Here is a 22925-nt window from a genome sequence, read left to right on the forward strand (position 1 = left end):
GGGCGGATCACAAGGTCAAGAGTTCCAGACCAGCCTGGCCAATATGGTGAAACCCCGTCTCTACTAAAAACACAAAAATTAGCCGGGTGTGGTGGCCGGAGCCTGTAATCCCAGCTACTTGGGAGACTGAGGCAGGAGAATTGCTTGAACCCAGGAGGCGGAGGTTGCAATGAGCTGAGATCATGCCATAAATAAATAAATAAATAAATAAATATTTTTTAAAAAATAAATAAATAAAAAACAGAAAGGAGGCCGGGCGCGGTGGCTCTCGCCTGTAATCCCAGCACTTTAGGAGTCCCAGGCGGGTGGATCACTTGAGGTCAGGAGTTCAAGACCAGCCTGGCCAACATGGTGAAAAAAAGAAAAATTAGCTGGGCATGGTGGTACATCCCTGTAATCCTAGCTACTTGGGAGCCTCAGGTGGGAGGAATGTTTGAATCAGGGAGGTAGAGGTTGCAATGAGCCGAGATTGCACCGCTGCACACTCTAGCCTGGCTGACAGAGTGAGACTCTGTCTTAAAAAAAAAAAAAGAGAGAGAGAGAGAGAGAGAGAGAGAGAGAAAGGGCTGGGTGAGGTGGTTCACGCCTGTAATCCCAGCACTTTGGGAGGCTGAGGCAGGAGGATGGCTTGAGCCCAGGAGTTTGAGACCAGCCTGGACAACAGAGCCAGACCTCATCCCTACAAAAAATAAGGAAGTTAGCCTGGTGTGGTGGTGCAGGCCTGTGGACCCAGCTACTTTAGGGACTGAGACAGGAGGATCGCTTGAGCCCAGGAGGTCAAGGCTGCAGTGAGCTGAGATCACGTCACTGCACTCCAGCCTGAGCGACAGAGCGAGGTTGTGTCTCAAAAAAGAAATAACAAAATTTAAAAATTCACTTTTCATTTTATCTCAACCCAGGGACTCTGTCATTGGCTGTGATTTCCCCTCTACTTACCTCCTTCAAGGCTTTGGGTAAATGTTGTTTCCTCCAGGAGGCTAGGGAGAATCCTGGATCCCTTCCCCAACTAGTCCCCCTGTTATTCCCACAGCACTTTAAAAAAATCGAAATGAAACTTACATAACATAAAATTAACCATTTTATTCAGTGGCATTTAGTGTTGTCCAACCATTACCTCTGTCTAGCTCCAGAAGATTTTCATCCCCCCAAAAGGAGACCCTGTCCCTATTAGAAGTCACTCCCCATTCCCCCTCCTCAAGAAGCTGACAACCATTAATCTACTTCCTGTTTCTGTGGATTTGCCTATTCTGGACATTTCATATCAATGGAGTCACACAAGAGATGGCATTCTGGCTTCTCTCACTCTGCATCATATACTCAAGGTTCATCCAGGTTGTAGCATGGATCAGTGCCTCATTCCTTTTTATGGCTGTGTAATATTCCATAGCGTGTCTGGAACACATTGTGTTCATCCATTCATCCATTGATGGGTATTTGTGTTGTTGCTTCCTTTTGGTGGAGGTGACTAATGCTGCTATAAACGTGTATGCACAGGTATCTTCTTGACTCACTGCTGTCAACTCTTGTGGGGTGTGGACTCCTAGGAGTGGAGTTGCTGAGTCACATAGTTACTCGATTTTAACTCTTTGTGGAACCCTCAAGCTTTTCCATAGCAGCTGCACCACTTTCCATTTCCACCAGCAATGTCTGAGGTTTTTAAAAATAATTTTCTGCACATCCTCCCCAACACGTGTTTCCTTCTGCCTTCCTCCTCTTCCTCCTCCTCCTCCTCCTCCTCTCCTCCTCCTCCTCTCCTCCTCCTCCTTCTCCTTCTTCTTCTACTGTTTTTTTTTTTTTCATCAAGGCCTTGCTCTGTCACCCAGGCTGGATTGCAGTGGTGTGATCATAGTTCATTATAGCCTTGACCTCCTGGGCTCAAGTGATTGTCCTGCCTCAGCCTCCCCAGGTAGCTGGGACCACAGGCAAGCACAGCATGCCTGAATAATTTTTAAGCATTTTTTTTTTTTTTTTTTTTTTTTTTTTTTTTTTTTTTTTTTTTTGAGACGGAGTCTTGCTCTGTAGCCCGGGCTGGAGTGCAGTGGCCGGATCTCAGCTCACTGCAAGCTCCGCCTCCCGGGTTTACGCCATTCTCCTGCCTCAGCCTCCGGAGTAGCTGGGAGTACAGGCGCCCGCCACCTCGCCCGGCTAGTTTTTTGTATTTTTAGTAGAGACGGGGTTTCACGGTGTTAGCCAGGATGGTCTCGATCTCCTGACCTCGTGATCCACCCGTCTCGGCCTCCCAAAGTGCTGGGATTACAGGCTTGAGCCACCGCGCCCGGCCTAATTTTTAAGCATTTTTTAATTTTTTTTTTTTTTTAAGATATGGGGTCTTGCTATGTTGGTCTGGTCTCAAACTCTTTATACCCAAGTGATTCTCTCACCTCAGTCTCCCAAAGTGCTGGGATTACAGGAGTGAACCACCACACCCAGCCTCCTCCTCCCTCATCATAACCATTCTTCCTCTTCTTCTTCTTCTTCTTCTTTTTTTTTTTTTTTTTTTTTTGAGATGAACTCACTCTTTTGCCCAGGCTGGAGTGCAGTGACGAGATCTCAGCTCACTGCAACCTCCACCTCCCGGGTTCAAGAGATTCTTGCACCTCAGCCTTCCAAGTAGCTGGGATTACAGGTGGCTGCCACAACACTCAGCTAATTTTTGTATTTTTAGTAGAGATGGGGTTTCACCATGTTGGCCAGGCTGGTCTCAAACTCCTGACCTCAAGTGATCTTCCTGCCTCGGCCTCCCAAAGTGTTGGAATTACAGCTGTGAGCCACCATACCCAACCAGTTTTTTAAATGTTTTTGTAGAGTTGGGGTCTTGCTATGTTGGTCTGGTCTCAAACTTCGTATGCCCAAGCTAACCTCTCACCTCAGCCTCCCAAAGTTCTGGGGGATTACAGGGGTGAGCCACCACACCCAGCCTCCTCCTCCCTGAAAATAGTCGTTCTGATGCTTATGAAGTAATATCTCATTGTGGTTTTTATTTGCATTTCGCTAATAACTAATGATGTTAAGCATCTTTTCATGGGCTTTTTGACTGTTCATATATCTTCTTTGGAGAAATGTCTATTCAAGTCCTTTCTCCATTTTAATTTAATTAATTTTTTGTAGAGATGGGGTCTTACTATGTTGTCCAGGCTCATCTGGAACTCTTAAGCTCAACTGATCCGCCCACTGGGCCTCTCAAAGTGCTGGGATTACGGGCTTGAGCCACTGCACCTCGCCTGGAATCAATTTTTTTTTTCAGGTTTGAAAATTCTGGGGTCCCTTGAAAAGAGTTTGTGGGCCCTGTGCCCTCAGCCTTGTAGGTAAAATGGCCCCAAGGAAGAGTATGGGGTGAGGGTGACCCTTCCTTTCCAGGTGGCCTCCTTCTTTGCTGTGTGACTTTGGGCACATCCCTTAACCTCTCTGGGCCTCCTCATCTGTAGCAGGAACCTGTTCCTTCTTTCAATTAATTAATTAATTCATTCATCAGGCCTCAGACTAACACTCACTCGTTCATCATCACCAGTGTTAGGGTGAATTTTCCATGTTTTCCAGGTAAGGAAACGTCTCAAATTGAGGGGCACAGCAATTCATTTGGATCAGGGCTACAGTTTTGTTGTGGGTGGTGGGAATACAGAGATATAAGATACTTTCCTGTATTCATTCGAGGAACATCAGTGGAGAGCCCGTCTATGTGCTGGGCTTTGAGAACCCAGGGGTGACCAAGACAGGCCCTGCTCTCCCTTCCAGTGCTCACAGCCTGCCTGGTGGGGGAGGTGGAAACATACATGAAATCCCACAATAAGGGGACACTTACCTAAGGTGGCCAAAATTCATTACAGTGCTGTCTTAAGTTTTGCCGTTATTTGTTGGGGGTTGCGGGAACACAGATACCAAGGTCTGGTCCTGCTGTTTGTATGTGGGATGATTCTCTAGTTTGGGGGTGTCTGGCTTCAACTTGGAATGTTAACCCTGCTAACAGGCCCCACTCTGCTCATGGTAGATGGTGACTCATCTACCTTGGCCTTTTGCTAAGCTGCCCTTCTCATTCCAGCTCAGACAGGTGGGGAGTGGGTAGGTGGGGATGGGGGGGGTGAGACTTGGAGAGTTCCACTATATAGTTCAAGTCACATGGCCTGACAGGGACAGAGGGTGGACTTCCTCAACCTCACTGCCCAGACAGGGACGGCTGGTCACTGCATGTTGGCTGGAACAATAGTAACAATGCTGACAGGTTGCATAGCCTGTGATTTGTTGGGAAAAGGTAATCTGGTATGAGGTACAGATAATTTAAGTGATTTTTATTTTATTTTTCGGGGGGACAGAGTCTCCCTCTGTTGCCCAGGCTGGAGTGCAGGGGCGCAATCTTGGCTCACTGCAACTTCCGCCTCCCAGGTTCAAATGATTCTCGTGCCTCAGCCTCCTGAGTAGCTGGGACTACAGACGCGTGCCACCACGCCGGCCGATGTTTTTTAAGTGGAGACGGGCTTTCGTCACATTGGCCAGGCTGGTCTTGAACTCCTGACCTCAGGTGATCCACTTGCCTCGGCCTCCCAAAATGTTGGGATTACAGGCATGAGCCACCACACCCAGCCTCAATGCACCCATTTCACAGATGTGCCTCCTGGAGTCCAGAGAGGGCTGCTGGAACATGAAGCATCAGGCAGCACCAGGATCCTGAGCTGGGTCAATTTTCCAACCTGGAGGTTGGAAGTGGAGGTGAGCATGAAATGAGGTGGTCATCCAGTATTCAGGACCCTCTGGCCTCCCAGGCCCCCAACCACCTTCCTCCTGTCAGCCAGACTCCCGCGCACCGTAGTCACGCTTGCTAGTTTCCACGGACACACGTGGCCTCCCAGGAAACCCTTTCCGCAGACCGGACACGAGAGGAGTGGTTTGCATCTCATTTGAATGTTAGGCCCCGCCCCGACGGTGTATCAACTCATCTTGCCGCTAGGGGGCGCCAGAGGCCAAACCAAACAGTTGGTGAGCCGAGCAACTGCTCCTCCTCCTGCACCGACGTGCCTGGGAGAATCTGCCTTAAATCTAATTTTTCAGAGGAAGGGATTAGGGTTTAGAGAAGGTAGATAGTCTCACAGTCTCAAAGCCAGGAGATGGTTCTAGATCGGAGTTTTTGATGTCTATATTCTGCTGTCTTCCCTGGTAATGCCCCGGTCCACGAGGGACTGAGTGAAACCTGGGAGACTCTTGGCTCCTGCGGGCAGCCGCGAACCCCCAGCCCACGTGGTACGAAATATTGAAATACATCCCATGTAACATATAAATCCGTTGTTAAAGGATTGTTGTGATTTTGTGTATGAAATATGTGGGCAACTCGGCCGGGCGTGGTAGCTCACGCCTGTAATCCCAGCACTTTAGGAGGCTGAGGCAGGTGGAGCACCTGGGCTTGGGAGTTCGAGACCAGCCTGACCAATATGAAGAAACCCCATCTCTACTAAAAATACAAAAATTAGTCTGGTGGTGTGCCCGTAATGCCAGCTACTTGGGAGGCTGAGGCAGGAGAATCGCTTCAACCCGGGAGGCAGAGGTTGCGGTGAGCCAAGATCATGCCATTGCACTCCAGCCTGGTCAACAAGAGTCAAACTCCGTCAAAGGAAAAAAAAAAAAAGTGGGCAACTCATTTAATGTAGGATGGGCTCGGCCTTTTCGGCACGTTTGTTCTATTTTAGTTTGGATTTTCTCATCTTTTGATCCATTGATTACTCCTCCTCAGCCAGGTCTCAGAAATATTTATAGAGATCCTTGAAAAGCTCTCCCTGCTTTATCGCCCTGACCCGGGAGACTCAGATGCGCACCTGGAAGACCAGAACAGACCCCTGGGTGTGAGGGGATATCTCAGAACAGAGAACCCCCTGCCACTCGCTCCATCCTAGCTCCCACCCTCCCCTGCATGGGGATCAGAACAGACTCCCCAGGTCCTGTCCTGCGTCTCCCTGTGCATCTTTTTTTTTTTTTTTTTTTTTTGAGACGGAGTCTGGCTCTGTCACCCAGGCTGGAGTGCAGTGGCGCGATCTCGACTCACTGCAAGCTCCGCCTCCCGGGTTCACGCCATTCTCCTGCCTCAGCCTCCCAAGTAGCTGGGACTACAGGCGCCCGCCACCTCGCCCGGCTAGTTTTTTGTATTTTTTTTAGTAAAGACGGGGTTTCACCGTGTTAGCCAGGATGGTCTCGATCTCCTGACCTCGTGATCCGCCCGTCTCGGCCTCCCAAAGTGCTGGGATTATCCCTGTGCATCTTATCACAGTCCCTCTGCTCTGACCCCTCCTCCTGGGGATGGGCTCAGAACAGACATCACCCCTCCCCCTCCCCACTTCGCCTCCACCCCTCTTCATCAGGGAGCTCAGAACAGCCCCCCAGGCCCGCCTGCCCCCGGAGGAGTGCTTGGAACCCAGACAGTCCCCTACTCCGTGCTCCCACACTGAGCTCCGTCCCGCCCTACTCCTGCGGAGATTTCGGACAATCCCCTCCCCCTCCCCTCTCCTCGGCTCCCAACAGGCTCATTACAGATTCTCCACCCGCGGCCTGCCCACCTGGGGCAGAGGAGGACTCAGAACAGCCTCCCGACTTCCATCCAGCCCTCTCTCCCCGCAGTCGGGGGGCGGGCTTTTCATAGACCCGCCACTCCTCCACCAGTCCTCCCCAACTATGGGGTCAGAAGAGCCCTGCACGGTCCCGCCCTCCGCCCTGGCCCTCCCACCCCAAATCTCCACCCCGACTCCCTCCCAGCTCTCCACCTCCGGAGTGGAGGGGTTCATCACCAAACCCCAACTCCTCCATCCTAGGCGGGTCATAACAGCCGCCCGTGGCCCTGCTCTCCGCCGTGGCCCCACCCACCCCCACTCCCACCCTCACCCCCATCCCGCTCTCTTACGGGGGGGGGGCGGGGGAGGAGGGTTTCCTTTTGTTTCTTTGGGAACAGGGTCTCCCTTTGTCGCTCAGGTTGGAGTGCCGTGTGCAAGTGGAGCGATCACGGTTCACTGCAGCCTTGACCTCCCGGACTCAATCCATCCTCCCACCTCAGCCTCCGGGCTAGCTAAGCCACAGGTGCGCGCCACCACACCGGGTTAATTTTTAATTTTCGTAAAGTCAGGGTCTCACTCTGTTGCCCAGGCTGATCTCGAACTCCTGGGCTCAAGCGATCTTCCCGCCTCGGCCTCCCCAAGTGCTGGGATTACAGGCGTGCGGGGTGGAGGTTCATCACCAAACCCCACGCCTCTCCTCCACCCTAGGGGGTCAGAACAGCCCCCCGGCCCCGCCCTCCTCCCCACCCCCTCCCCCGGGGTCGCGACCGCCTCGCGCCGCCTTTTCCACGCGGTACTTGCGGCGGCGCAGGCACTCGGTAAGGCTCCGTGGCTCCTGGTCCTCCAGGTCCTCTGGCAGCTGGAAGTTGCGGTCCAGCACCTCGGCTGCCTCCTGCCAGTTGGCAAAGCAGGCGGTGCCCAGGCGCTGAATCTCGTCGGCGCCGTCGCGAGTGAGCACGTCCCCGTCCGGCTTGAGCACCACAACCGCCGGCAGGCGCTCCACGGAGAACTGGCGCCCGAGGTCCCTGCGGAGCGGGCAGGTCAGTCTGGACGGATACACATCCCTGATGCTGACCCAGAGAGCCCCGCATCCCTCCTCCCAGTACTTAGGCAGCGCCTTCTGTGTGCGCTGTCTCTTGCCAGGCACTGGGTAGGTGCACACCAGGATCGGAACAGGGCCAGACACTTTGGTCCTCGCGCTATGTCTCCAGCACCCCAGGCACGCTCCAACCTCGGGGCATTTGCGCTGGCTGTGCCATGCGCTTGGAGCGCTCTCCTCAGACATTTGCAGGCTAAGACCCTGTAGTGTGGAGACCTCACATTGCAAGACACAAGGACAACATAGTAAGACCCTGTCTCTACCAATAAATAAATAAATAAGTAAATAAATAAATACATAAAGCAGGGCGTGGTAGTGCGCTCCTGTAGTCCCAGGTACTCAGGAGGACGAGGTAGAAGTAATAGAATGAGACCACTACTTCTCCTGTTGTCCTTCCCAGCTTTTCCCCGTCTCCCCTGTTCCTTAGTTTATAAGACAGGAGAAGGGGGAGAAAGCAAAAAGTTGGAAAGAAACAGAAGTAAGATAAATAGCTAGACGACCTTGGCACCACCACCTGGCCCTGGTGGTTAAAATAATAATAATAATAATATTAACCCCGACCAAAACTACTAGTGTTATCTGTAAATTCCAGGCATTGTATGAGAAAGCACTGTAAAACTTTTTGTTAGCTGATGCATGTAGCCCCCCGTCATGTTTTCCACACTTGCTTGATTTATCATGACCCTTTTACATGGATCCCTTAAAGTTGTAAGCCTTTAAAAAGGCCACGTATTTCTTCTTCAGGGAGCTTGGCTCTTAAGACACGAGTCTGCCGGCGGAATGAAAAACCTCTTCCTTCTTTAATCCGGTGTCTGAGGAGTTTTGTCTGTGGCTCATCCTGCTACAGAAGGATCGCTTGAGCCTAGGATTTCAAGGCTGCAGTGAGCTATGATTGCATCACTGCACTCCAGCCTGGGTGACAGAGCCAGATCCTGTCTCAAAAATAGAATAAATAACATCCCAAGGCAGTGTTTTTCTCCCAAGTGCCTTTCAGCATCCAACATCATGTATGGTTTTAAAAATTTCTCCTGCTAGGCCGGCGTGGTGGCTCATGCCTGTAATCTCAGCACTTTGGGAGGCTGAGATGGGTGGGTCACCAGAGGTCATGAGTTAGAGACCAGCCTGGCCAACATGGTAAAACCTCATCTCTGCTAGAAATACAAAAAAATCACGGCCGGGCGCGGTGGCTCACGCCTGTAATCCTAGCACTTTGGGAGGCCGAGACGGGCGGATCACGAGGTCAGGAGATCGAGACCATCCTGGCTAACACGGTGAAACCCTGTCTCTACTAAAAAGTGCAAAAAACTAGCCGGGCGCGGTGGTGGGCGCCTGTAGTCCCAGCTACTCCCGGAGGCTGAGGCAGGAGAATGGCGTGAACCTGGGAGGTGGAGCTTGCAGTGAGCTGAGATCCGGCCACTGCACTCCAGCCTGGGGGACAGAGCGAGACTCCGTCTCCAAAAAAAAAAAAAAAAAAAATCGGCTGGGTGTGATGGCGAGTGCCTGTAATCCCAGCTACTCAGGAGGCTGAGGCAGAAAAATTGCTTGAACCTGGGAGGCCAAGGTTGCAGCGAGCTGAGATTGTGCCACTGCACTCCAGCCTGGGCAGCAGAGCGAGACTGTCAAAAACAAAAACAAAAACAAAAAACATCATAGAGAGATATGAAGCAGGGTAAGGGGTTGCTGGTTAGAGGGCATCTCTCCAAGGAGAGACGAGCTGCAATCTCTGAGCTGAGATCTGTGGGATGAAGGGGGCTGGAGAACTGGGGGAAAGGTGACCCAGGCAGTAGGCACAGTACATGCAAAGGCCCTGAGGGTGGGATGGTCATTGGGGTACAAACCTGATCACACAGGCCATGTAGGGTCATAGTAAGGAGTATCAATTTTGTTCTTTTTTTCTTTTTCTTTGAGACAGCGTCTTGTTCTGTCACCCAGGCTGGAGAGCACTGGTACAATCACAGCTCACTGCAGCCTCAACCTCCCAGGCTGAAGCAATCCTCTGGCCTCAGCCTTCCAAGCAGCTGGACTACAGGCTCGTAACACCATGCCTGGCTAATTTTTAAATTGTTTTGTAGAGACAGGGTCTCACTATGTTGCCTGAGCTGGTCCCAAACTCCTGAGCTCATGCAATCCTCCTGCCTCAGCCTTCCAAAGTGCTGGGATTACAGGCATGAGCCACTATGCCCAGCCTCAGCTTTGTTCTAAGTCTTAAGGGAAGTCAATGGGAAGCTCTCCACACCCCTAGGAGACCCTGGACCAAACCCCTCATCTAGGCCCAAATCCTGCACCCTCCACCCTCTCATCCTGGAGTAGAGGCAGCTGCCAAACTGGGCCCAATGCCCAGAGTTCTGTGTTTTTGTTTTTTTTTTCTGGCCTTGAACTCCTGGGCTCAAGAGATCCTCCCGTCTCAGCCTCCCAAGTAGCTGGGACTACAGGCACCAGGCTCAACCCACAGTCCTTTATTTTTATTTTATAATTAATTATATGTATTTTTCATTTTTTCAAAATTTTATTTATTTATTTATTTATTTATTTATTTATTTATTTATTTTTTGAGACGGAGTCTCGCTCTGTCGCCCGGGCTGGAGTGCAGTGGCCGGATCTCAGGTCACTGCAAGCTCCACCGCCCGGGTTTACGCCATTCTCCTGCCTCAGCCTCCCGAGTAGCTGGGGCTACAGGCGCCCGCCACCAAGCCCAGCTAGTTTTTTATATTTTTTAGTAGAGACGGGGTTTCACCATGTTAGCCAGGATGGTCTTGATCTCCTGACCTCGTGATCCGCCCGTCTCTGCCTCCCAAAGTGCTGGGATTACAGGCTTGAGCCACCGCGCCCAGCCTATTTATTTATTTTTTTGAGACAGAGTCTCACTCTGCCGCCCAGGCTGGAGTGCAATGGCATAATCTCGGCTCACTGCAACCTCTGCCTCCCCGGTCCAAGTGATTCTTCTGCCTCAGCATCCCAAGTATCTGGGATTACAGGCATCTGCTACCACACCAGGCTAATTTTTGTATTTTTAGTAGAGATGGGGTTTCACCATGTTGGCCAACCTGGTCTTGAACTCTTTTTTTTTTTTTTTTTTTTTTGAGACTGAGTCTGGCTCTGTCACCCAGGCTGGAGTGCAGTGGCCGGATCTCAGCTCACTGCAAGCTCCGCCTCCCGGGTTTACGCCATTCTCCTGCCTCAGCCTCCAGAGTAGCTGGGACCACAGGCGCCCGCCACCTCGCCGGGCTAGTTTTTTTTTTTGTATTTTTTAGTAGAGACGGGGTTTCACCGTGTTAGCCAGGATGGTCTCGATCTCCTGACCTTGTGATCCGCCCGTCTCAGCCTCCCAAAGTGCTGGGATTACAGGCTTGAGCCACCGTGCCCGGCTGGTCTTGAACTCTTGACCTCAGGTGATCCACCTGGCTTGGCCTCCTAAAGTGCTGAAATTACAGGCATGAGCCACCACGCGCAGCCTATTTTTTAATTTTTATTTTTTGAGATGGAGTTTCGGTCTTGTTGCCCAGGCTGGCGTGCAATGGCGCGATCTCACTGCAACCTCTGCCTCCTGGGTTGAAGCAACTCTCCTGCCTCAGGCTCTCAAGTAGCTGGGAATACAGGTGAGTGCCAACACAAAGCGGCCTCCCTGGGATTACAGGCATGAGCCACCACGCCCGGCTTTTTTTGTTTGTTTGTTTAAGACAGAGTCTTAACTAGCTGGGTGTGGTGGCGGCGCCTGTAGTCCCAGCTACTCCGGAGGCTGAGGCAGGAGAATGGCGTGAACCCGGGAGGCGGAGCTTGCAGTGAGCTGAGATCCCGTCACTGCACTCCAGCCTGGGCAGCAGAGCGAGACTCCGTCTCAAAAAAAAAAAATAAAATAAAATAAAAAATAAAAAAGACAGAGTCTTGCTGTGTTGCTGAGGCTGGAATGCAGGGCATGATCTTGGCTCACTGTAACCTCTGCCTCCTGCGTTCAAGCGATTCTCCTGCTTCAGCCTCCTGAGTAGCTGGGACTACAGGAGTGTGCCACCACAATCAGTTAATTTGTGTGTGTGTGTGGTTTTTTTTCTCTTTTTTTTTTTGAGACGGAGTCTTGCTCAGTCTCCCAGGCTGGAGTGCGGTGGCGCGATCTCGGCTCACTGCAAGCTCCGCCTCCCGAGTTCACGCCATTCTCCTGCCTCAGCCTCCCAAAGAGCTGGGACTACAGGCGCCTGCCACTACGCCCGGCTGATTTTTTTGTATTTTTAGTAGAGATGGGGTTTCACCGTGTTAGCCAGGACGGTCTCGATCTCCTGACCTCGTGATCCACCTACCTCGGCCTCCCGAAGTGCTGGCATTACAGGCGTGAGCCACCGTGCCCGGCCAATTTTTGTGTTTTTAGTAGAGATGAGGTTTCACCATGTTGTCCAGACTGGTCTCGAACTCCTCACCTCCAGTGATCCGCCTGCCTTGGTCTCCCAAAATGCTGGGATTACAGGCATAAGCCACTGCGCCCGGCCATAGCTAACGGTTCTTAATTTCAGCCTGCTGCATCCTTCCGTGGCCCTTTTCCAGACTGCCACAAAGAGAACCCATGATACTTACAAAATCCCCTGAGTAGATTGCCAGGTTTAGCAATTAAAAATATAGGACACTCCCTCTCTTAAAAAAATAAAAATAAAAAGTTGAGGCTAGGTACAGTGGCTCACCCCTGTAATCCCAGCACTTTGGGAGGCCGAGGTGGGAGGACTGCTTGAGCCCAAGGGTTTGAGACCAGCTTGGGGAACATAACGAGACCCCATCTCTCTCTATTATACATATACATACACACACTAGTTAAATTTGAATTTCGAATAAATAATGAATAATCTTTTAGTATAAGTATATCCAAATGTATGGGACATACTTATACTAAAAGAAAGATGATTTATTGTTTATCTCATTTTTTTTCTTTTTTTTTTTTTTTTAGAGAGAGCGCCTCCATCTGTCACCCAGGCTAGAGTGCAATGGTGGGATCATAGATTGTGCTAACTTCAAACTCCTGGGCTCAGGTGATCCTGTAGCCTCAGCCTCCTGAGTAGCTGGGACTACAGGCTCGAACCACCACACCTGACTAATTTTTTAAAAAAGTTTTTGTAAAGATATGGTCTTGCTATGTTGCTTAGGCTAGTTTTGAACTCCTGGCCTCAAGTGATCCTTCCACCTCTGCCTCCCGAAGCACTGGGATTATAGGCATGAGCCACCGCACCCAGCCTGAAATTTCATTTAACTGGACGTCCCATCTATGGGGGCTGTGGAATGGGAAATGCCCAGATAACATACTAGTCTGGGTGAATGTTTTGTTGAGAGGACCCTGTCTCAGGCAAGATGAGCATTTGTCTGCAGCTGGTGTCTCTGCCTCAGGGAAGGAAATGTTGCTAGCGTCGTGGAGGAATCTCCTTAGCTGCCGAGGGCAGTGGGCAGGATTCAGTATCCAAACTCTGATGATGTCCAAACTCTGATGACCAGAAACTTCCAACTTGTTGAGTAACAAAAGGCATGACATTGGGAAAATGTCATGAAGTCTGCAAGTCACTTTCAAATCGTTTAGCACAAACTATACACATGTGTGTGGACAAAGTGAATATGGCAAAATGTTAATAATTGTGGTGGGTTTCATTGTACACTTCTTTCAACTTTTTGCTATGTGTGAACATTTCTTCATAATAAAAAGTCAAACTATAATACTGTTTACTGGGCAGCTCCTTTTGTAATTTTTTTTAAGAGGATCTTTTTAAATTTTTTCTGTTTTTTGAGACAGTCTCGCTCTATTGCTCAGGCTGGAGTGCAGTGGCACGATCTTGGCTCACTGCACCCTCTGCCTCCCGGGTTCAAGCGATTCTCGTGCTTCAGCCTCCTACATAGCTGGTACTTCAGATACCCACCACCGCGTCCGGCTAATTTTTGTGTCTTTAGTAGAGATGGGGTTTTGCCATGTTGGCCAGGTTGGTCTTGTACTCCTGACCTCAGGTGTTCCACCCACCTCGGTCTCCCAAAGTGCTGGGATTACAGGCATAAGCCACTGCGCCAGGCCACCTTTCATAATTTTTCTTTTTATAATTTTAGAGATGGGGGTGGTGGTGTCTTGCCGTGTTGCCCAGGCTGGTCTTCAACTCCCAGCCTCAAGCAATCCTCCTGCCTCAGCCTCCAAAAGTGCTGGGATTGCAGGTGTCAGCCACCATGCCTGGCTGGACATCTCCTTACAAAGCTTGAATCCAACTACCTCTCCCTCAGTTCTAATGTCCACCATGGCTCCCTGCTACCCTGAGGATCATGTCTATACGCGTTAAGGTGGCTCTGCACCACAGACCTGTCACACCTTAAGAAGATTATGACAAATGCGTAGGCGGTAACAATAACATCGTAAATTCAATCCTCTCCGGAATTACAGTCTCCCTGAACTGGTCATTCTTTCTCTGACAGCCTCCAAGCCTTTCTGCTGTGCCCTCTGCCTGGAACCCCTCCATTTCCTCACTCTCCATCCTTCTATCTTTCTTCTCCTTGGAGTCTCCCTGTATTTTATTTATTTATTACATTTTTCATTTTTTATTTTTAGTTTTGAGATACGGTCTCACTCTGTTGCCCAGGCCGGAGTGCAGTGGCACCATCTCGGATCACTGCAACTTCCGCCTCCTGGATTCAAGCGATTCTCCTGCCTCAGCCTCCTGAGTAGCTGGGACCACAGGTGTGTGCCACCAGGCCTGGCTAATTTTTGTATTTTTAGTAGAGACGGGGTTTTGCCGTATTGGTCAGGCTGGTCTCGAACTCCTGACCTCAGGTGATCTGCTCACCTCGGCGTCCCAAAGTGTTAGGTTTACAGGCGTGAGCCACCGTGCCTGGCCTTACTTTTTTAAGAGACAGGGTCTAGCTGTATTGCCCTGGCTGGAGTGCAGTGGTGCGATCAAAGCTCACTGCAGCCTCAAACTCCAGGCTCCAGTTATCTTCTTACCACAGCCTCCCAAGTGGCTGGGACTATAGGCACGAGCCACCACGCCCAGCTAGGGGTCTCTCTTTAAAGTCACTTCCTCAGGGAAGCATCCTCTGACCCCGGAACCTCACCAAGGTTTCCCTCACTGTATTTCCACTTTGTGGCCTAGCTTTGTCCTCTGAGCACTACTGCAGTTCGCTGTTATGTATTTGTTTTTTGTTTTTTTTAGACAGAGTCTCCCTCTGTCGCCCAGGCTGGAGGGCAGTGGCGTGATCTCGGCTCCCTGCAGCATCTGCCTCCCAGTTCAAACGATTCTCCTTTCTCAGCCTCCCAAGCAGCTGGGATTACAGGTGCCCACGACCATGCCTGGCTAATTTTTGTATTTTCAGTAAAGACAGGGTTTCACCATGTTGATCAGGCTGGTCTCGAACTCCCGATCTCAGGTAATCTGCCCGCCTCGGCCTGCCAAAGTCCTGGGATTACAGGGGTAAGCCACCACGCTTGGCCTTGCTATTACATAGTTGAGTGTCTCTTTTGCATCTGTTCCTCTCACTGGGCTCTAAGCTCCCTGGGGTGGCATGGAAGTTGGCATGTGGAATTGGGCACCCCTCTCTGTACCCCTAGTTCCCAGTATATGGACTGGCACACAGGGGCTGCTCATTCACTCTAGTTAGAATGGATGCTTCACTTTCAGCAAACATGCCCCCTCCTCCAGGAAGCCCTCCCTGCCCCTCCTCACCTCCTCAGTTCATCCTCAAAGGGCAGGAAAAGCCACTTCTTTGGCATGTCCTTGAGGAACAGGTCTTGCTGCTCCTCCGTGGAGTCCTGGGACACGTACACCAGGGCCAGCTGCGCTGCCCGCAGCACATAGAACTCATCTGTGAGCCGCACGAAGAAGTCCTTGAGGATGGGCACGAAGGCCTGGCACTGAGGACAAGCCCCGGCGCCAAAGAACAGCAGCACCAGCCGGTTCTCCAACCTGCGGCTGACCTCGGCCTCCGTGTCCAGCTCGTCCTGGTCGTTGTTGTTGCAGATCAGGATGCGGCCAGAAAACAGGGAGGCCATGGTAACCTGGGCTGGGTGCTGGGAACAGCGCGGCGTGTGGTCCCCGCTCTGCAGACTGGCTCCTCTCCCAGAAATAGAAATCTTCAGGAAGCCAGCTTAGGACTTCACTAATCTGCCTAAACCTTGACCTGAGGGGCCTCTAAGGGCAGGGGGCAGGGCTCTCTGTGTGGCCCTTCTCAGGAGAGAGCTGCAAACGAACGCATTAAGAAAACACGGAACAGACGGGTGCGGTGGCTCATGCCTGTGATCCCAGCACTTTGAGAGGCAGAGGTGGGAGGATCATCTGAAGTCAGGAGTTCGAGACCAGCCAGGCCAACATGGTGAAACCCTGTATCTACTAAAATTACAAAATTTAGCCAGACGTGGTGGTGGGCACCTGTAATCCCAGCTACTCGAGAGGCTGAGGCAGGAGAATCGCTTGAAGTTAGGAGGCGGATGTTAGAGTGAGCTGATTGCACTCCAGCCTAGGTGACAGAGTGAGACTCCATCTCAAAAAAAAAAAAAAAAGAAAGAAAGAAAAACAAAAAAAAAACCACATGTAGCAGACAGTGACTCACGCCTGCAATCTCAGCACTTTGGGAGGCTGAGGCAGGAGGATCACCTGAGACCAGTAGTTTGAGACCAGCCTGGGCAACAGTGTGAGACCCCATCTCTACAAAAAATTAAAAACTTAGCTGGGCATGGTGTTGTCATGAGCCTGTAGTCCCAGCTACTTAGTTGAGATCACTTGAGCCTGGGAGGTTGAGGCTGCAATGACTGCACCACTGCACTCCATCCTGGGTGACAGAGCCTAGTGTCTAAAAATACAAAATAGGCCGGGCACGGCAGCTCACGCCTATAATCCCAAAACTTTGGGAGGTCAAGGCAGGTGGGTCACCTGAGGTCAGGGGTTTGAGACCAGTCTGGCCAACATGGCAAAACCCCATCTCTACTAAAAATGCAAAAATTAGGCCTGGCACGGTGGCTCATGCCTGTAATCCCAGTGCTTTGGGAGGCTGAGGCGGGCGGATCACCTGAGGTCAGGAGTTTGAGACCATCATGGCCAACATGGTGAAACCCCATCTCTATTAAAAATACAAAAATTAGCCAGGCGTGGTGGCGGGCACCTGTAATCCCAGCTACTCGGGAGGCTGAGGCAGGAGAATTGCTTAAGCCTGGGAGGCGGAGGTTGCAGTGAGTCGAGGTTGTACCACTGTGCTCCATCCAACCTGGGCAACAGAGCAAGACTACATCTCAAATTAAAAAAAAAAAAAAAAAAAAAGCAAAAATTAGCCGGGCATGGTGATGCATGCCTGTAATCCCAGCTACTTGGAAGCCTAAGGGAGGAGAACCGCTTGAACCCAGGAGGCAGAGGCTGCAGTGAGACGAGATCGTTCCACTGCACTCCAATCTGGGAGATAGAGCGAAACTCTGTCTCCAAAATAAATAAATAAAAATAAAAATTTAAATATCTGACTTTTTTGTATGTATATTTTTTGAGACCGGGTCTCACACTGTCAAGGCACCCAGGCTGGAGTGCAGTGGTGTGGTTATGGCTCACTGCAGCCTTGATCTCCAAGGCTCGAGTGATCCTTCTATTTCAGCGTTCCTGTTAGTGGCACTAGAGTTGCGTGCCACCACGTCTGGCTAAGTTTTTGTATTTTTAGTAGAGATGGGGTTTTGCCATATTGCCCAGGCTGGCCTCCAAATCCTGGGCTCAAGCAATCCTCCAGCCTCGGCCTCCCAAAGTGCTGGGATAACAGGCATGAGCATGCGACTGGCCACACCTTTTCATAAATATATTAAGTCACATTGATTCACATGGACTCCACTAATTACTTCAAGGTCTAAGTTAGGGTGAGCATCTGTGATATTTTAGGGTGTCTCCTATAATCAGGATGTGATATGAAGTTATCTTTGATTTCCACAGGTGACAAAGTTCCGGGGCTAGCCAGCGTCTGCATTCACAGTGAGAGGACCTGATGAATTCCAGTTACAGGCTAATGAAATGGGCTGGGCACAGTGGCTCAAGCCTGTAATTCCAGCACTTTGGGAGGCCGAGGCAGGAGGATCATCTGAAGTCAGGAGTTCAAGACCTGCCTGGCCAACGTATAGTGAAACCCCATCTCCGCTAAAAAATACAAAAATTAGCCTGGTGTGGTAGCGCACGCCTGTAATCCCAGGTACTCAGGAGGCTGAGGCAGGAGAATCGCTTAAACCTGGGAGGCAGAGGTTGCAGTGAGCTGAGATCACGCCATTGCACTCCAGCCTGGGCGATAGAGCCAGACTCTGTCTCTAAAAAACCAAACCAAACCAAACCAAACCAAACCAAACCAAACCAAACCAAACCAAACCAAACCAAACCAAAAAAGGCGGGACAGGCGCGGTGGCTCACGCCTGTAATCCCAGCACTTTGGGAAGCTGAGGTGGGTGGATCACGAGGTCAGGAGATCGAGACCATCTTAGCTAACATGGTGAAACCCCGTCTCTACTAAAAATACAAAAAAAATTAGCCAGGCATGGTGGTGGGCGCCTGTAGTCCCAGCTACTTGGGAGGCTGAGGCAGGAGAATGGCGTGAGCCTGAGAGGCGGAGCTTGCAGTGAGCCGAGATCACGCCTCTGCACTCCAGGCTGGGTGAGAGAGTGAGACTTCATCTCAAAAAAAACAAAAAAGAAAAAAAAAAAAAAAGCAGCAGCAGCAGCTACTGAAAATGACCTTGTATTTTTTTTTTTTTTCTCCATCCTCCTGAATTCTGTCTGGATCACCGACACCTTAAGATTGTAGATGTGTAGGTGTAGAAGGTTGAAAGTCATGGCCATTATATTATGCATCTCCAACTCCAACCCTGTCAAAGGGTAGAGATTAGTTCTGCTCCCCTCGAATCCAGGTAGGTTTCATGACTTGCTGTGACGTATCAAATGTGGTGGAATGGGCTGGGTGCGGTGGCTCAGCCTGTAATCCCAGCACTTTTGGAGGCCGAGGAGGGTGGATCACTTGAGGTCAGGAGTTCGAGGCCAGCCTAGACAACAATGGTGAAACCCTGTCTCTACTAAAAATACAAAAATTATCTGGGCGTGATGGTGCACACCTGTAATCCCAGCTACTCAGGAGGCTGAAGCAGGAGAATCACTTGAACTCGGGAGGCAGAGACTGCAGTGAGCTGTGATCGGCCATTGCACTCCAGCCTGGGAGACAGAGCATGACTCCGTCTCAAAAATAAATAAATAAAATAGAATGTGATGGAATGTGTGAGTTCCAAAGATATCTTCATTTGATTTTATTTTTCAGAGACAGGGTCTCACTCTATCACTCAGGCTGAAGTGCAGTAGTGCAATCATAGCTCACTGTAGTCTTGACCTCCTGGACTCATGGGATCCTCCCGCCTCAGCCTCCTGAGTAGATGGGACTACGGTGCATGCCAGCATGCCCATCTAGTTTTAAAATGTTTTGTAGAGGTCGGGTCTCACTCTTTTGCCCATGCTGGTCTGGAACTTCTGGTCTTAAGCGATCCTCCCACCTTAGCCTCCCAAAGCGCTGGGATTACAAGTGCAATGTGCCTGGCCTGGAGAGTATCTTTAGTTTCCTTCTGCCTCTCATTTTACTCTTGCAACTCTGTGTTGGGACCCCATGTAAGAAAACCGATCTAGGTGGAGTGACTTTGCTCACGCCTGTAATCCCAGCACTTTGGGAAGCTGAGGCGGACGGATCTCTTGAGCTCAGGAGTTCGAGAGTAGCCTGGGCTACATAGCAAAACCCTGTCTCTACAAAAAAAAAAAAAAAATACAAAAATTATCTGGGCATTGTGGTGCACCTGTAGCTCCAGCTACTCGAGGGTGCTGAGGCTGGAGGATCACTTGAGCCTGAGAGGTCAAGGATGTGGGGAGCTGAGAGCATGCCACTGCACTCCAACCGCCAGGCAGTAGAGTGAGACCCTGTCTAAATAAATAAATAAATAAATAAATAAATAAATAAATAAAAGCAGATCTAGGTATGGCACAGTGGCTCATGCTCATGCCTGTAATCGCAGCAATTTGGCAGGCCGAGGCAGGAAGATTGCTTGACCCCAGGAGTTCGAGACCAGCCTAGGCAATGTGGCAAAACCCTGTCTCTACAAAAATTAGCCAGGTATGGTGGCACGCGCCTATGGTCCCAGCTGTTTGGGAGGCTGGGATGGGAGGCTCTCCCTCCCGAGCCCAGGAGGTCAAGGCTGCAGTGAGCTGGGATCGCACCGCTGTACTCCAGCCTTGGCCACGGAGTGAGACCCTGTCTCAATTATAAAAAGAAAGAAGGGGCCGGGCGCGGCGGCTCACGCCTGTAATCCCAACACTTTGGGAGGCCAAGGCAGGTGGATCACGAGGTCAAGAGATCGAGACCATCCTGGCCAACATGGTGAAACCCTGTCTCTACTAAAAATACAAAAATTAGCTAGGCATGGTGGCGCATGCCTGTAGTCCCAGCTACTTGGGAGGTTGAGGCAGGAGAATCGCTTGAACCCGGGAGGAGGAGGTTGCAATGAGCCGAGATCACACCATTGCACTCCAGCCTGGTGACAGAGTGAGACTCTGTCTCAAAAAAAAAAAAAAAAAAAAAAAAAGGGAAAGGAAAGAAAGAAAGAGAAAAAAAGAAAGAAAGAAAAGAAGGAAAGAGAAAGAAAGGGCGGGCAGGAAGGAAGGAAGGAAGAGAAAGAGAGAGAGAAAGAAAGAAAGAAAGCTCTAGCCCGGGGCTCTGCGCCTCTTGTCTATAGAGGACTAGGAGGTAAACACTTTCATCTTTGCAGTCCTTATGGCTTCTGTTGAGAACTATAGCTCTCATCTTTCCTCCTGCTATAGTGGGTTGAACTACAGCAGGCTCTCCCCAAAAAGGTAAATCCATGCCCTCACCCCCGGAATCTGTTAATGGGACCTTGTTTGGAAGAAGGAGTCTTTGCAGGTGTTACTTAGTTAAGGATCTTGAGATGACATCATCCTGGATTTTCTGAGTGGGCCCTAAATCCAATGACTGATGTTGTTATAAGAAGAGAGGGGCCGGCGTGGTGGTGCATGCCTGTAATCTCAGCATTTTGGGAAGCGAGACGTAGCTAGACTTTGGAACACTATGGCCTTGGGAGCATTACAATCATTCCATACAATTGAATTCACTAGGAAAGGTCCCTTTGTAGGTTCCTTTGAGCAATCTGACAGTCCTTTTGTTTTATTGCTTTTAGTAGTGGCAGGAACCCTCCATTCCTCATGCGGATTAAGTTTAACAGTCATAAGTTGAAAAGAATTGCTTCTGAACACATTATGTAGTTGATAAGAATCATTACTAGAGGATGGTACGGTCCACATCCAATTCTGATAAGAATAAACTAAGCAGCCAGGCAACATTCCAATGCACAGTGGTGGATATTTGTAGCCAACTGACAAATTAAAGTGCATACCTTCTTCTGGTAAGCTGGAAACGTGTCATCATTAGGGACTGGCATGAATGCACTATTATCAGTGTAAACTTCCACCGAGCAGTCCATCCAGGAGACGGACCGAATTAAAGGGGGAAAAGGAACATATGCCCAGTAGGTACAATTTTCAGTTGCCCCCACCGCTGGTATACTCACCACTGCACTGACCACCCCAAAGGCAGCCAGAATTATATTACCCGTCGTTTTCAGAATTCCTTATGGTAGGCCACACGGCAAGATTTTGTTGTAATGTTGAGGTCATGCAATTTATGTGTCAGGAGGCAAACCTTGCCCTTCGATTTCTGACGGCTCTTTGCCTTTTGTTTCCGAGAGCTCTTCATTATGGGGAAAAGAAAGTGATGATCAGATTGTTACTGTGTCTATGTAGAAAAGGAAGACGTAAGAAACTCCATTTTGATCTGTACTAAGAAAAATTGTTTCTGCTTTGAGATGCTGTTAACCTGTAACTTTAGCCCCAACCCTGTGCTCACAGAAACATGTGCTGTATTGAATCAAAGTTTAATGGATTTAGGGCTGTGGAGGATGTGCCTTGTTGACAACATGCTTGCAGGCAGCATGCTTGGTAAAAGTCATCGCCATTCTCCAGTCTCGAGTACCCAGGGACACGATGCACTGCGGAAGATCGCAGGGACCTCTGCCCAAGAAAGCCTGGGTATTGTCCAAGGTTTCCCCTCCCACTGAGACAGCCTGAGATATGGCCTTATGGAAAAGGAAAGAGCTTACCATTCCCCCAGCCCGACACCCATAAAGGGTCTGTGCTGAGGAGGAGGAGTGAAAGAGGCAGGCCTCTTTGCCTTTGAGAGAAGAGGAAGGCTCTGCCTCCTGCTTGTCCCTGGGAATGGAATGTCTTGGTGTAAAGCTCACCATTCCCATTCGTTCTATGCTGACATAGGAGAAAACCACCTTGTGGTTAGAGACGAGATCTGCTGGCAGCGATACTGCTCTGTTACTGTTTGCTACACTGAGATGTTTGGGTAAAGAGAAACATAAATCTAGCCTACGTGCACATCCGGGCACAGCACCTTTCCTTGAACTTTTTCATGATACAGATTCCTTTGCTCACATGTTTCCCTGCTGACCTTCTCCCCATCTGTTGTCCTGCTACACTCCCCTCACTAAGATAGTAAAAATAATGATCAATAAATACTGAGGGAACTCAGAGGCCGGCACCAGCGTGGGTCCTCCGTATGCTGAGTGTGCCGGTCTCCTGGGCCCACTGTTCTTTCTCTATACTTTGTCTCTGTGTCTTATTTCTTTTCTGAGTCTCTCGTCCCACCTGATGAGAAATGCCCACAGGTGTGGAGGGGCTGGCCCCCTTCACTTCATCCTTGGAGAAATACCCACAGGTGTGGAGGGGCTGGCCCCCCTTCACTTCGTCCTTGAAGAAATACCCACAGGTGTGGAGGGGTTGGCCCCCTTCACTTCGTCCTTGGAGAAATACCCACAGGTGTGGAGGGGCTGGCCCCCCTTCACTTCGTCCTTGGAGTTATAATGCAATTTCAGTTGCCAGGAGGGAACCCACATGGGTTATTGTCCTTCTCCTAGGAAAACACAAGCAAAACCCCTACCCCATGTTACCACAGTGCCTAATTCCCATTTGTCAGTTTCCGCATCCTTCCACCATACCCGCTTTCCGTTTTGTGGATCAAATTTATTTCCAGGGAAATGTTGTTCTGCTGCTGTAAAAGGTTGATTTCTTGCCAGGCTTAAGAAATTTAGCGTAAAAAGGCCAGGCGCGGTGGCTCACGCCTGTAATCCCAGCACTTTGGGAGGCTGGGGTGGGTGGATCCCGAGGTCAGGAGTACAAGACCAGCCTGGCCAAGATGGTGAAACCCTGGCTCTACTAAAAATACAAAAAGATTAGCCAGGCAGGTGGC

General features: G+C 50.2%; 1 protein-coding gene across 2 annotated transcripts; it reads right to left on the reverse strand.

Moving 5' to 3' along the window:
• Positions 1-1060: 1060 nt before the first annotated feature.
• Positions 1061-15679, reverse strand: NXNL1 (nucleoredoxin like 1). Of its 2 annotated transcripts, XM_065535177.1 has the most exons (3): positions 15285-15679; positions 7322-7549; positions 1061-5798 (listed from the first exon to the last, which is right to left on the reverse strand). In XM_065535177.1, exons 1-3 carry the CDS (start codon positions 15608-15610, stop codon positions 5765-5767), a joined length of 588 nt encoding a protein of 195 aa, XP_065391249.1. In that variant the 5' UTR covers positions 15611-15679; the 3' UTR covers positions 1061-5764. The 2 variants fall into 2 exon arrangements, with proteins under 2 accessions (XP_065391249.1, XP_005588440.1); XM_005588383.4 differs by having other exon boundaries at positions 1061-7549.
• Positions 15680-22925: the final 7246 nt, after the last annotated feature.

Source organism: Macaca fascicularis, chromosome 19, assembly GCF_037993035.2.
Source record: "Macaca fascicularis isolate 582-1 chromosome 19, T2T-MFA8v1.1".
Taxonomy (NCBI): Eukaryota; Metazoa; Chordata; class Mammalia; order Primates; family Cercopithecidae; genus Macaca; species Macaca fascicularis.